The 14,544-nt window shown below is 39.7% G+C and overlaps 1 protein-coding gene across 2 annotated transcripts; it reads right to left on the bottom strand.

Annotated features, from left to right (window-relative positions):
• Positions 1-75: 75 nt before the first annotated feature.
• samd13.S (sterile alpha motif domain containing 13 S homeolog) lies at positions 76-13,393 on the bottom strand. Of its 2 annotated transcripts, none has more exons than XM_018260700.2 (4): positions 13,275-13,393; positions 4,885-4,963; positions 3,101-3,212; positions 76-1,013 (listed from the first exon to the last, which is right to left on the bottom strand). In XM_018260700.2, the coding sequence occupies exons 2-4, from the start codon at positions 4,941-4,943 to the stop codon at positions 870-872; spliced, it is 315 nt and encodes a 104-aa protein (XP_018116189.1). In that variant the 5' UTR covers positions 4,944-4,963; positions 13,275-13,393; the 3' UTR covers positions 76-869. The 2 variants fall into 2 exon arrangements, with proteins under 2 accessions (XP_018116189.1, XP_041417216.1); XM_041561282.1 differs by lacking the exon at positions 13,275-13,393 and adding an exon at positions 5,433-5,816.
• Between the last annotated feature and the right edge of the window lie 1,151 nt (positions 13,394-14,544).

Consider the following 14,544-nt stretch of genomic DNA (forward strand, 5'->3'; position numbering starts at 1 on the left):
AATTCTACCTGTATCTGACGATTCAGCACGAACAATGGCCGATGTTTGGGTGACTTCAAAGGAACCCAATCAAAATTTTCTGTCCAGCCCAATCGACCAATATCCAAGTCTTCTGCTGATATTGGCCGGCTCTTTTCCCACCACACACGCACCGAATTTCGTACGAAAATTTGTTCCGTACACAATTATCTGTGCTTCTATGTCACTTTTAGGCAGAGCAATATGGTTCCTGACATACCTGTGAACAGAACCAACTCTGCTAGCAACAACTTTTGATATATGTTCAGCCAGTTCATCACTTACTCCAAAATGCAAAGAAATGAAAACATTCTGAACCATCAAACTGTTCACAAAATAAAAATTCTCTTGCTTGCAGGAGCTTGAAGTGTAACATTTTACCAACCACTTGTGGTCAGCACCTGGATCCAATGGAAATGTCAGTGCACGTCTCAAGTAGTATTTAGCAGAATCGCATTTACTCAGTACTATGTGCCTCTTCTATTAACTCAAGTTGCCATTGTTTCTTTTAGACCTAAACAAAATGACTATAAAGAATATCAGCAGCATCCAAAACGGTGTTTACATGTTTGTCAAGCAATAGTCCTTAAACAATCGAGCACTTAAATGAGTTATCTGGAAAATGTTGCCGATTTCTAGAGTGCCCCATAACAGCATTGCCTTTTCCTCAAATCAGCAGAAAAACACCATATGTGTTTACTTCCCTTTGAAAACTGTTTGGGAAGTTACAAAATATTTCTGCAAACTGAGCTTGTCAATTTCTCTTTCAGTTCCTTAATTAGGTTTCTTACTGGGCGGAGGTTCATATTTGGTTAAGATGTGGCTGTATTATACACTCCATTTCTTCATACCTAGGAAGAGCTGCTCTTTAAATGTTGGGTCTGCAAAGGCTTCACATGGTACTCATAGATTTTGAGTGCAGGGCCTAATTTTAATGAAAGTCCAGTCAAAACATCATTTCTTGTCATAAGCAATAAAGACTTTCCATCAATCTCCTATAAAACAAAATAAAGAAACAAACAAAACAGTCTAATCACAATGTAACAAAGTGACTGCTTGTCAATTAAATTGATATTGCTGTACAGCACGGAATCCATCTATTAATTGACAGCACATTTTACATAAACGTAAAAAAAAACTGTGCAATTTGTAGAAAAAGTTCTTCCTTGGGGGACAATTAATTAATGAAAGCCATTACAAGGCTTTTCATCTATTTTCCTATCATGATTTCTTGAAAAATAAATAAAAAACTGGGATGGTATTAATTTATTAAATGGGTTGTTCACCTTCCAAACACTTTTCCAAAATCTAAGTTTAAAGTTGAATGTTCCTGTCTCTGATGTTTCAGTCTGGCAACTCAATAATTCAGGGGCAGATTCTGAATTGTTACAATTTTACAACATGGAATTAATACATTTCTCAGCAGCATCTGTGGAGTATTAGCAACTATTGTATCAATTTTACAGCTGCCTTTAATGAAACCCAGGGATTCTGCTCAGCAGGGACAAAGAGAAGAAATGTCAACTAAATGTATGCACAGTTTAGAGGGTCGGCGACCCCCCCTCCCAGAGCTGCTTTAGAAGGTGAAAATGACACTTTACACTTCAATATTAGAAAAATGGTCACAAATACAAAATAGAAATTAATTGGAAAAGGTCATTATTTCTGGTGATCTATCTGAAACCAATTAGTTGTTTGAAGGTGAACAACCCCTTTAAGCAATGATTTAATAAAGAGATTTTAGATTAGAAACTGACACAATAATGTTACAGGAAAATGAAGACCTTACATCTTTGGTTAAATGGTGTTACAGCCCTAACATTAACCTGTCTCAGAGTATAATATACATTGCAAAGTGATGCTTCCAACCATATAATAACTATATGCAATCTTTAAATGATAGTCATTCTCATGGGACAATAATTCCTCTATGGCAAGGAGAGCAGCACTGTGATTATGGTACAATTGTATTCAGAGAATTTCACATTCGTGACCATTCTGAATTACACATTCTGATTGACTGGTCACTAGGCAAAGCATCTATAGAGGTGCGGAATCTATATACTATAGAGCAGTGATCCCCAACCAGTCGATGTTGCCTCAAAGCAGATGCTTATTTTTGAATTCCTAGTTTAGAGGCAAGGTTTGGTTGCATAAAAACCAAGTGTACTGCCAAACAGAATCTCCTGTAGGCTGCCAGTCCACATAGGGGCTACCAATAGTCACAACCCATAATTTAACCTCAGGGCTTTCTGCATGCTTGTTTTGTTCCCTGCTGTAGAGCAACCCAGTTGGCTAATTAAAAGTTACATACAGGTATAGGATCTGTTATCTGGAGACCTGTCATCCAGAAAGCTCCAAATTATGGAAAGGCCGTCTCCCATTGAATCCATTTTATGCAAATAATCCAAATTTTTTAAAACAATTTCTTTTTTCTCTGTAATAACAGTACTTGATACAAACTAAGATATAATTAATCATTATTAGAAGTAAAACCAGCCTATTGGGCTTATTTAATGTTTGCATTATTTTCTGGTAGACGTAAGGTATGAAGATCCAAATTATGGAAAGATCCATTATTTGAAAAACCCCAAGCCCCATATATTCTCAATGACAGGTCCCATACCTGTATTACCTATAACAAAAGTATTCTGGGATACAGCTATCAACCACCTAAGTCAGGTTGTGGCCCAGGTTCTCAAGCTCTGAGTGCTTCACTTTGGTTTGGACTGATGATCCCTCTGTGACAAAGGCTGAAGCAGTTGTGACTCCCCATTGGACTGTGGTGGTTATGGTGTAGCTGCCATAAACCATAAACATACAGTAGGGAGGTAAATGCCAAAAAGTCTGTGACAGTATATTTTTATGTGCTAAAACCTTTGTATTAGCCTTCTTGTGTACAGTGGCGATGATTTTTGTTGTCACTTGTCTAGCTGCATTAAAATAATGAGTGCTATACTATAGCTATGGAAATCTGATGCAAGGAAACCTTTGAGTGACATCATGTGGCCACATAAAAAAATGACAGTTAATAATTCCAAACAATGAGAACGTCAAGTTCTAAGCGGCCATTTCCATGTACCTGTTCTTTAAATGCACTTGCTTGTTCTTCAAATCCTGCAGCTTTGAAATAATTTACAACATCATCCACAGCCCAGTGAGCTGGATCGGGCGGTCTCCCATTCTCCACTGAGCTGTAATACATAAAAGCAGTATCACAAAATGTTCTATAACTCAACAAAATAAACTTTTTTTTATAAAAGTGAGATCTTCATATGCATTTGCGTGTACTGTACAGAAATAAATGATATTACTTCATCTGATGGATTACTATAAATCTACACTTTTGATTGCAGCAGTCAATACAGTTATCTCCTTACTAATTTGCTGTGATCATTCATATAACCAGAAGGTGAAATTAATTCCTACCCTCATTTCCCAATTTACCTGCTGATTACTAGACATTGTGGTGTGTTTACCTCCAGCCACTAGAGGGCTTCAGTCGATAATAATAAGTGTTTATGTAGTTCTTATCATCAGACTCTTGTTGGTTCAGGAACTGATATACAGCCATGAGGCTCCACTGATGTGAACTATCACTACTCTGAATAAAAGTCTGATGATAAGAACTATCTATGTAGTCTAAGGGAGATAGCCCTCCTGTAATTTAGAGCTTTCAGGGTAACGTGAACCTTAATTGGTCTGTGACTAAGTAGGCCCAAGTATCACATTTTTATACAACATTTTTATGACATTTTCTGTTACCCACCCAAAAATGTGTGTTAAATACATGCAATTAAGTATAATGTGCAATTTCGTTGATGTTTATAGCTACAATCTTTGCTGCACCAGTGTCCACCAATAAAAAAGGAGATTTACAGATAACAGTAGAGGTTATGATCACTGGCAAATCACTAGACAGGGTTACAAAACAGGCAGCAGTCACAGGTCGAAAACAAGTGAAATAAAATGACAGCTAACATATATTTGAAAAGAGAAATATATTTATTCTATTCTATAGTGTGGCATTTCCATAAAAAAAATTTCTACACAAGTTCCTTTAAATATATGCACTGGTTATTCTGCAGAGGTAACTAGCTCTGATAAATAGGGACAGAAAATCGAACACCATCCCCCTAAAGGCCTAATTAAAATAAAATAGTAAAATTAGGGTTTGTTTCCTGCAGTCTGGGCAGCGGTGTTTGGGGCCGATGGGTAATGCTCAGGGGATGAGGTAGTGAAATATTGTGGGCGGTCTTATGGGATCTGGGGGCAGGACTATGACAAGTGCATATATTACACCCAAAACTCTCACTTCTCAAGTGCCAATTGAAAAAAAAGTGACTATTATATATGTGCATATAAAGGATATAATCTATCCCTGGGTCATGAATGTAGGCTGTTGTAGTTACACAGCACCAAAACTTCCCAGATGTTCTATTACACTCATTATACTCATAACCCTGTTAATTGGAAATACGCTTTATCCCTGATATGATTGTTAAAGGGATATATTGTATATACACAGGTATATTAAAGTAATTTTTTTGGTGTTGTGCAACTACAAAAATTTACCCTAGAAAAAAAGGAGCATTTTGGATGCAATATATGGCACTTTGAAACACAAGGCAATATGTTGATGCATGGATTGCTAAAGTGTTAACACTAAATATTACACACACACACTTGTTTTTCTTTACTGTATAATGCCTGCACTTGCTAGTGAGCTTTTTTCCCCACAAACCTGCAAAGCTGGGTCAGAGTTGTTTCGATTTATATCCATATATATGTACAAATCATGGTACAACACAGATCTCAATATGCACACATATAGAATACCTCTTGCTACAGATTTCTACCACTTACTTTTTAACATCCACAGCACCGTTCTCCTTGCTCTCCATAATCCCTGTAACCATGGGCATGCTGGAGATTTCTTTGGTTTCTACAATGAGCAAAGAAGATTAAAAACACACACCTCTGAAACAGCCATTAAATAAATTATAAATATGTCCCCCACCTCAACCGATGTTATAATTCAGACTGCTGAACATTTTTTTTACAATGAGCAGATGGTTATCCGCGCCTGACAGCATGGGATCGTGACTGCAATATTAATACCTCCAGTGTTGCAATTATTTGGGAGGCTAAAGGATCTTAAAAGAGGATTTTTGCAGCCCCTGAACAAAAAAGGCATCAAAATCATATTGAGTAGAATGATCACAATTTAAATTGCTGTATTTTTTAATCCCTGTATACTTTTCAGTAAATGTTTTTTCCACTATTTCTTTTGAAGATATAATAAAAATACATTTTCTCTTGATTAATCGTATTCATCTGTATTTTTATGAATGGTTTATGCAGCACTGCAGATGAGGTGCACCAAATGAATGCAGCATAACGTGTGCTCTTACCTTCTTACTTCTATCTCTTCCTATCAGCTGGGGAAAGAAACTTTAAATTAAAATATTAAACGTGTCACACTCCATACTGTCATCTATAAAATAATCATAAAATAATCCTTTCTCCTGTCACATGGTAGCACAGTAGCTTGCAAGTTCCAAACATCAGTAAACTGACTATTTTACAAAATGCAAAAAAAAAGAAATTTAAAAAAATCCCAAAATGCTAAGAGCTAAGTGGCCTGCCCGTAGAGTTCAGTAATGAGATACAATTTGATACACGGAAACAAGAGCAGGCAGGCTGCAAGCTACAGTGACGTAGGGAACTCATACACTAAGTGCCTCCCGCTTAATGGCTGACATCTTAAAGATACAGAACACAATGTACAGTTAGTATACCTATTGCACTGACATCTGCCATTCACACATGCTACATCATTCCTAACATCCTCTTTAACATTACAGTATTTGCCACTTTAAACAATAGTCTATATTATTCTGCTCATGAAGAATGATTGAAAATAAAGGCATTTAATGTAATGACAACAAAATCTACGATTACAATCATAACCTTTGCTTCTTCTATAACATCAGTGCAGGAACAGAAACGTAGCAGAGGTGGACTGCAATAGTGCATAGACTACATACACATAGAATAGCATGGCATGTATGTAAGATGTATACTTTATTTTTCACCTGTTATTGTATCAATAAATGCTTCTTGAAACACCAACACAGAGGCATTGCTTACCTTTGAATAACATTTCATTAATATCTATTTTATCAGATGTACTATGTACACCACATCTTTACTCAGTACTTACATGGGGATAAAGAGCGCATATGAGACCAGATAAATATATAAACCACCCCATGTGTTTGTTCATTCTAAGGGAGATGGCACACAGAGAAATTTGACGCAAAAATGCTGCTGCAGGCGACAAATCTCTCAAAAATGCTTTGCCACTGGCTATAATGTAGATCACTGATGGAAAAAACATACAAGTCATTTCAGCTTTCCTAAGTCGTCCCAAAGTTTTCTCGTAAGGTAACTTTGTGTGACTTTGCAAAGATGAAGTGACACATATGTTTTCCCACTGGCACTTCACATAATTGCTGGTGGAAAATTATTTTTTGTAAAATGTGTTGCCTGCAGTAGTGCATTTATTTTTACCACGGGCGACAAACCTCTCCACTCTCCCTCATTTATGGTGCAGTGCTAGGTAAAAAGCAGGCGTTGCACCCATTACAATATGCACCCATTACAATACCATACGCAATGCACCACAGCTGCTTGTGCTTATCTATACTAGTACCATGGAGAAATTTGCCAATTGTACATATTTTGGCAAGGGAACCCTCTGTCTTTATTAGGTAGCAAGTACAAGGTTCCCTATACATGTTGCACCTATAGGAATGCAAGTAATCAACACCACCACAAGAGCAAATTGTTTTTATCTACTGTATGAACTCGTGTAAAACACTGCACCTCCAGTATCTGGATGCAAAACTTTGCCCATAATTATTGTGGCATGTGCAATTTTGTTAAAATTATCGGAAGGAAATTCTGTATTCTGGGTGAAAAAATTTCAAACGGCTCCAATTTATTTGCACTTTAGTAAATGACCCTGTTTATATGAAGCTTTAGCAGTAAACTGCTGTACTAAAAGGATCATGGATTATTTACTCTACACATGGTCACTCCACTGCTACAAAATAACTTTTTTTCAATAAAGAAACAGGAATAATGTTTTTAACAGAAAATACCTTATACATGTCAGTTCAACATAAGCCTTATAAATAGATTGGACTGAAAATAAATTGTGCTTATTCTACAGGGCTGTCCTCAAGATATTTTGCACCAAAGAATAAGTTCAGTGGAGCTCACCGCTTTGTGTGGCAGAGCATGGTGTCACCTCCCAGTGGCTGCACTAGCGAGACTCTGGCACACTTCATACCAAACTGCTCTATACCAGGGATTCCCCGAGATCACGAACCTTAAAATTTCTCTGCTTTATTAAAATACAATTAGTAAATACAAGAGGCAGTTTATGTGCAAAACGGCTTACACATTTCATGCCTTGTTAAACAGAGCTTTGTGGAAGTGGGCGTTTAATAAAGCATGAAACACATACGCCTTTTTGCACATACACTGCCTCTTGTATTTACTAATGTGTGTTCAAATAAAGTGGACAAATTTAAAATTTAGCGATTTCTATGAATCTCTGGTACAGTACAGAGTCGGAGAACAAAGTGCTGGAGCTCAAGATATTTTGCTGTGGATACAGCCACTACTGCTGTAGACCCAACATGATGCTCTACAACTTATTAAACTATAATTTCCTACTGAGTAATCCATGTTGTATTTACTCTTAATTTAGGTGCTCTGGTGAAAAAAGTAGGGAGCTCTTAAGTCACAGCTAATCAGCCTACCCCTGTAAGCAGGTCCAGACTGGCAATCTGTGGGTTCTGGCAAATGCCAGAGGAGCTGCTGTAGTTGACAGTCACTATTTATGTGGCTGGTGGGGGTTGTTTGGGCCTCTGTGTACCTGAAATGCCAGGGCCTATTTTGATTCTCAGTCCAGACCTGCCTGTAAGTATGTGTTGTTCTAAAGGCTGTATGGCAGTTGAAAGCAATATTTGTCTACAATCTGTTAACGAAACACAAGAAATCTCCATCGCTTGAACTGCTTAGTCTGAACTCAAAATGCTGACTATCATTCCCCTTCTTTTTGTATGAAAATTATTGCTCTTAATTACTTTCCGCAAGCTGGCAGTAATGTAACTAACCGGTGCGGGGCCAGGGTGCAGGCCGCACAGCCAGGCCCCCCTCCAGAAGCGATGTTTGTGGCGGATTCACGTGTGTCCAAACCGCCGGCTGGCCCCGAGGGGGTGCGGGCCCTGGTGCAGTAACTGGCAGCTGGTAAACTCCAGAATATAGATTAGTGCACTGGCACAATGGCGCTTATAGCAGCTGACCAACGCCACAGCATGGGTTAGACTGAGCACTGGTGATTTCTTTCTGTGTTTTGTGTTCAAATTGTAGTCAAATATTGGTTCTAGCTGCCACTGGCATTTTACATTAATGCTGGTGAGAAAGAAACATTTTGTTGCCTGAGATTTGAGAGCCCCATGTGCCTGCAGATAAGCATAGGCTGATAGTCCCTTAGGGCTATTCCACACGGGGAGATAGCGAGGCATTTTCAGGCGACTGTTGAAAAGCGCATCGCCTCGTGTGGTTAGCACAGGCGTTTTTACATAGGCGCCCATACAAAACTGTCGCCTGCGCCGGTCGCGGCGACTGTCGCGGCGCTTTGTCGCCGCGACCGCAAACGCGTCGCTATCTCCCCGTGTGGAATAGCCCTTAAGCTCCTAACAGCTTTCTCATGTGCATTCTCCTGGAGCCAGTGAATTGGGCCATGTACAGGTGCGTGGAGTGGATTTTGTCTCCAAAATGTAAACTGTCACGTTTCGGCTCTGTGTGCCTGCCCTGGGCGGACGTGGCTCCAGGTGCAGGCAGATAAATAGAGGCAGAGAATCCGTGATGTGTAGTGTTACCCTTATTCACCAGTAGATCCTTCCAGCAGACATGTGGGCATTCATTTAGATTAGAAGAAATGGTATTCCATCCTAAGATCTGGAAAGGTTTTTTTTACTGTGAACTGTACAGTTGTGGGATGATGTACCTGAAGTGCTACTGGCAGATAAATTAGATAATTTCAAGACTGAGTTTGATGCATTTTTTGAAAATGAGAAAATAAAAGGTTACTAGAATCAGCTCTGGCACTGGTCTGATTGCCCTCTTGGAGACGGAAAGGATCTTTGTTCACCTCTGAGGCAAACTAGATGCAGGTTCTCAGAGACAAAGAAGGTTGAACTTGATAGACGTGTCTTTTATTCAATCACATTTACATTGTTACTAAGTTTGTGAAATATACTACATAGTGCAACTCCGAGTCAGATTGGGAGAATATCTGAAGAGGAGTGAGTGGTGGGATCTCACTAGAAGGAAAAGAACATGGAACTTGTTACACCCATTTTCAGATATGTGTTAATGCTGTATGTGGTAGATATGAAATGGTTAATTTTACTAATGGCTGGTGGTTTTCAGAGCTATTAAATGTTGCATGGAATACTGAGCCAATCTGAGCTTCTTAGGAAGCGTCTGTCTGCCATGAAAGCCATACAGCTATTTGTCCTGTACCTTGCTACCATTATAATATTGATTTTAAAATGCATCAATACAGGAATATATATTTAATGCATATAAAATTGTCTGCTTCCGTTGCACCATCTTTTAGACATATGTTGAAATGGTTTGCTTGCCAGTGACATTTGCCATTTTGTTGCATGAACAGAAGGGGTGATTTGTCAAGTAAGATGGGGGACGGCTCCCTGATTTGTTTTAATTGTTGACATGGTTAGACAGGCAGGTGAACTACTGACCATACATGAATAATTTCTGTGTGGCTCATGAATGAAATGCAAACCAAATGATTGGCCCTTACCAATTAAAGATCCAGACGTAAAAAGTTTAAAATGTTGCATAATTTAATTACCCATTTAATTACGGGTCTACGTCGTCTTTTTCGCTGTGAAACCTGGTGAAAATTTTCGCTCATCGGTAGTGGTGCTCCAAATTATGTAAAGATCCCTTATCCGGAAAATCCCAGGTTTAACCTAGAATATTTATGGGCAGGAATATGTTACCTTTTACTGACAAATAGTATTGAGCAAATTGAAATATATTGCTCATATTTGAAACTCTCAGCTTTTTATGGGACACTCATGAATTCCATGTTTGTTGCATGCGGAATGTAGAATGTGGTTTTGCAAGTTTTCAGTCCAGTACTGGCATGTTACAACTTGCATCTCTTATGGATCTATATCACTTTGGACTAAACTTCAGGTAACATGTAAGGTAATATCAGGTAATATTATTATTAATAATAATTAATAAGTGACATTTTCTGTTTTGACTGCTGGTGAAGTGACCCATACTGATAACATTTTTTCAGTGTCCTATCTTCTATTTGGCTCAAGCTTCTCAACGGCATGTTCATGATTTCCATTAAATCTATCCTTCTTGTTATTATTATTAATAACATGTATTTATTGCAAAGTTTGAATGGCATAGGCATTTTAGTCTATTGTAGGCAGTGGATTTGCAAAAGAACATCTGCTACAGACATGAACTATAACTCCCAGCATCCACTGTTGTAATTCACCAACAAGTAGAAAGGCCTTCAAGATACTTATGACCCAAACATAAATAACGGTATACGGAGAATATTATATTATATTATATTTATATTAAAGAATATCAATTGTCAAGGTGTTCCATGGCCTCAAAAATGCATGACTCTCCAGTCTGAGTTTTTTAAACAGCTAATAAAATGTCAATGCAAATTTGAATATTTTTAAACTAAAGAGTGGGAAACACATACCAGCACCCAGCAGCATGACAATGAGTTGCATACCCCATACACCCCCATGTAGAACCAGGGAACATAGAGAATAAAGGAAACATTACGCAGAGAGTTGCACACAGTTAACAAAGCGGATTCAGCCATTGTTTATACAATGTTACTGGGTACTAAATATTTCTCATAGGCAACAGTCGTACAACAACTAAGCTTCCAGTACAAGTAGCAGCACAGAACTGACCAATAGCAGCAAGCCCTGTAGCCAGAGGGAACGTCATCTGATGTAGTCTTTATTTAAATATAGCTGTTTCACTCACCCCATCTCCTCCCTTATAAACATATATTCATATAACCTACAGTCTGGTCATTTCCCTATTGGACCAGACTGTAAATTATATCCTTATAAACGGCGAGTTCTGACGTGTCCGAATTTGAAGCAGCGCGTCCAATTTGGATGACGGCGACCACAATTGGACGCCGACCCCTCCACCCCCCTCCTGACATTTCACACAAAATGTAGATTATTATACATAATGTACCCCCTACTGAAATTTATAAAGATATTAGAAGTCACCTCGGAGTTATGTGACCTGTATAAAAGCACGAGGCCGAATTATATGGTCGCATAACTCCTCTGTGACATAATATATTTAAAAATTACAGTAGGGGGTACATTATCCACTATATAATGGATATTCAAATAATGAATCTTTCTATGTGATGAATGTTTTGCACCCATGGCTACAAAGCAGCCTAATCATGTAGTAGTTGTTCTAATGCAAAAGTTATTACTTGCAGGGCAACAGTAAATTATATTTTAATTGCATTAAAACGCTTTTATTTCTTGGAGTTACTGTTCCTTTAAAGGAGAAGGAAAGCTACCGAAGCAGATTAATGCCAATAGATTAGCCACAATAGTGCAAGCTATAACACTATATTTATTCTGCAGAATGCTTTACCATACCTGAGTAAACAGCTGTAGGAGCTCTCTCTCTTTGTTTAGGCTAGCAGCTGCCATATTAGCTTGGTGTGACATCACTTCCTGCTCACTCATAGCTCTGGGCTCAGATTACAGCAGTGAGGGGGAAAAGGAGAGAGGAGCAAACTGAGCATGCTCAGGCCCTAGCCCTGGAGGTTTAAGCTGGATGGAGGAGGTCTGATACAGAAGTCCATGTTTACACAATAGAAGGAAAGAAGGCTTTGTTTCTTTTGACAGAGGACTCAGAGCAGCATTACTTTGAGGGTTTACTGTAGTATTTATATAGACCTAAAGCTTACTTCATTTTAGCCTTTCCTTCTCCTTTAAGGAAAAGTATTGCTATTTACCTTTTTCATGCTACAGGTGTAGCGCAGGCAGTGAGTGTGGGTAAGGTGCAGGGCCGTTATGAGTGGGTGCTGCAGGCAGGGGTCTAGTGGCCCAAAGCAAGAGGGAGGGGAGGGCAGGAATATATAGTTTATGCTTATTGAAGCAATAGCTGATTTGATATTATAAACAGAAATAATGCTTTTGCTGATTTGAATCAGTAATGGAATGTTACCAGGGTGAATCAGAACCTTAAATTCAAGGCTTATTGGAGTTTTTCCCTTTGCACTGAATGAACCCGCCCCACTTGTGACTACAATTCAATACACATTGGCCCTTTACATTGAAAGTAAGCCTGGAATTAACCATAGATGTGCTGACTGTGTTGAAGAAAAAGTGTTGCTCTTCCATGTGCCCTTTCAGTGCAATATATGGTGCAAAGGCCAATAGTGTGTATAAGGGGCAGGGAGTGAGGAGTGCTGGAGGGGTGAGGAGTGCTGGAGGAGTGAGGAGGGGTGAGGAGTGCTGGAGGGGTGGGGTGTGATGGAGGGGTGAGGAGTGCTGGAGGAGTGAGGAGGGGTGAGGAGTGCTGGAGGGGTGAGGGGAGCTGGAGGAGTGAGGGGTGCTGGAGGGGTGAGGGGTACTGGAGGGGTGAGGGGTGCTGGGGGAGGGGGTGAGGGGTGCTGGGGGAGGGGGTGAGGAGTGCTGGGGGAGGGGGTCCAGACGGCAGCAACCAACCCACCTCTGGCCACTAGCCACAAAGAAGAAGGCATAGTTTATGCTAGCCAGGGAAGTGAAAATCAGGGGGGTTTGGGGATGATTTGCTGCTCTGTTGTCGGTTTGTTTTGCTCTTGCTACAGTTTCTGCAAATCAATGGAGACTGACTAAACAAAGAGCAGCCCAAACTGCAGCAATTCTAAGCAACGTCACTCAGATGAATAGTGGAGGCAGCTACTAGAACTGTACTGGACACTGCACTTAACTAGTGTGAAAGAGCCCAGCCAATGGGAGAGACAGCAGTAGGGTCAGTCTGTCAGAGACACACAGCAGTGACAGTGACTCCATGCAGAGCTGCACTATAAACAAAATGAAAGCGACATTGCCGGCATGTTCCTCAGTACTCACCCTTTTTTTCTCACAGGCAGAAGCACTACTCCCACAACTGAGCTTCCTCCCCGTGGCACGGCTCACACACATGCAGCACTAACTGCTGGGATTAACCAATAGCAGCAGCCCGTGCAGCTGGAGAGCATGCTGGGTCATGTAGTCTTTTTTTAGAAACATAGCCGCTCGGGAGAAACAACTTTATCCACCGTTAAACACATAGAAACAACGAATAACGTGTTACTTTGATGAAAGCATTGAACAGAAGACCCAAAGCAAGAGGGAAGGCAGGATTGTGTGTTTAATTGGTATTGTAACCAGACAAGTCCTTCTAAAAAAGCAGTTGGGGCCAAAACTTTCTGTTCAGTTTGGGACCAAAACCATTTGCTACTCATTGTGTTGACTAGAACAATCTGATCAGCCTCTACAGTTCTATTTCACTTACTTTAAGTCTGCTGGGAAATATGCTAAAGGTACTTAATGGGCCACACTTCACTGCAGGGCAACAACTAAAATTCCTCTTCACTGCAGCCAACAGGAATTGATCAATAAAGGTTTGGCAGGTTTCACTGGAGACTAATAGCTGAACAACAATGTAGATCTACCCGTCCGTTATTTAACCTCATCTACCCTGTAACTGAGCATTTTTATAGAGTGATACTTTCCTTTAAAGGTCATCTTAAACCTTAAAAATAACTATGCCTAGAAATGCCATATATTGTGCGTCGATCCCTACGCTCAGTAAGCGACAGCAGCACTGAGCATGTGCAGTGAATCGGCAGAAAAGAAGATGGGGAGCATATTTGGAGGCACAGATCTTCCCTGCTAAAGGGTTGTGGTTGCCGTGGGCTGGTATAGAATCACTGAACTAATATTAAGTTTTATAACCAGTGTTTCTCAGAACTGCTGCACATCTGTGTGGTATTGACCAACTTCTGGCACATAATTACATCGTTAAAACGGGTTGAAAAAAGAAAGTCCATCAAGTTCAACCCCTCCAAATGAAAACCCAGCATCCATACACACACCCCTCTCTACTTTCACATAAGCTATATATACCCATAGCTATACTAACTATAGAATTTAATATCACGATAGCCTTTGATATCTATCCAAGAAATCATCCAAGTCATTCTTAAAGGCATTAACTGAATCAGCCATCACAACATCACCCGGCAGTGCATTCCACAACCTCACTGTCCTGACTGTGAAGAACCCTCTACGTTGCTTCAAATGAAAGTTCTTTTCTTCTAGTCTAAAGGGGTGGCCTCTGGTACGGTGATCCACTTTA

This window comes from Xenopus laevis, chromosome 4S (genome assembly GCF_017654675.1).
Source record: "Xenopus laevis strain J_2021 chromosome 4S, Xenopus_laevis_v10.1, whole genome shotgun sequence".
Classification (NCBI taxonomy): Eukaryota; Metazoa; Chordata; class Amphibia; order Anura; family Pipidae; genus Xenopus; species Xenopus laevis.

Coding starts and splice junctions, on each gene's coding strand:
- samd13.S (XM_018260700.2), bottom strand. CDS start 4,943: ATGCCCATGGTTACAGGGATTATGGAGAGCAAGGAGAACGGTGCTGTG. Junction 3,213..4,884: donor GGTGCTGTGGATGTTAAAAA/GTAAGTGGTAGA, acceptor TATGTATTACAG/CTCAGTGGAGAATGGGAGAC. Junction 1,014..3,100: donor CAAGTGCATTTAAAGAACAG/GTACATGGAAAT, acceptor TTTGTTTTATAG/GAGATTGATGGAAAGTCTTT.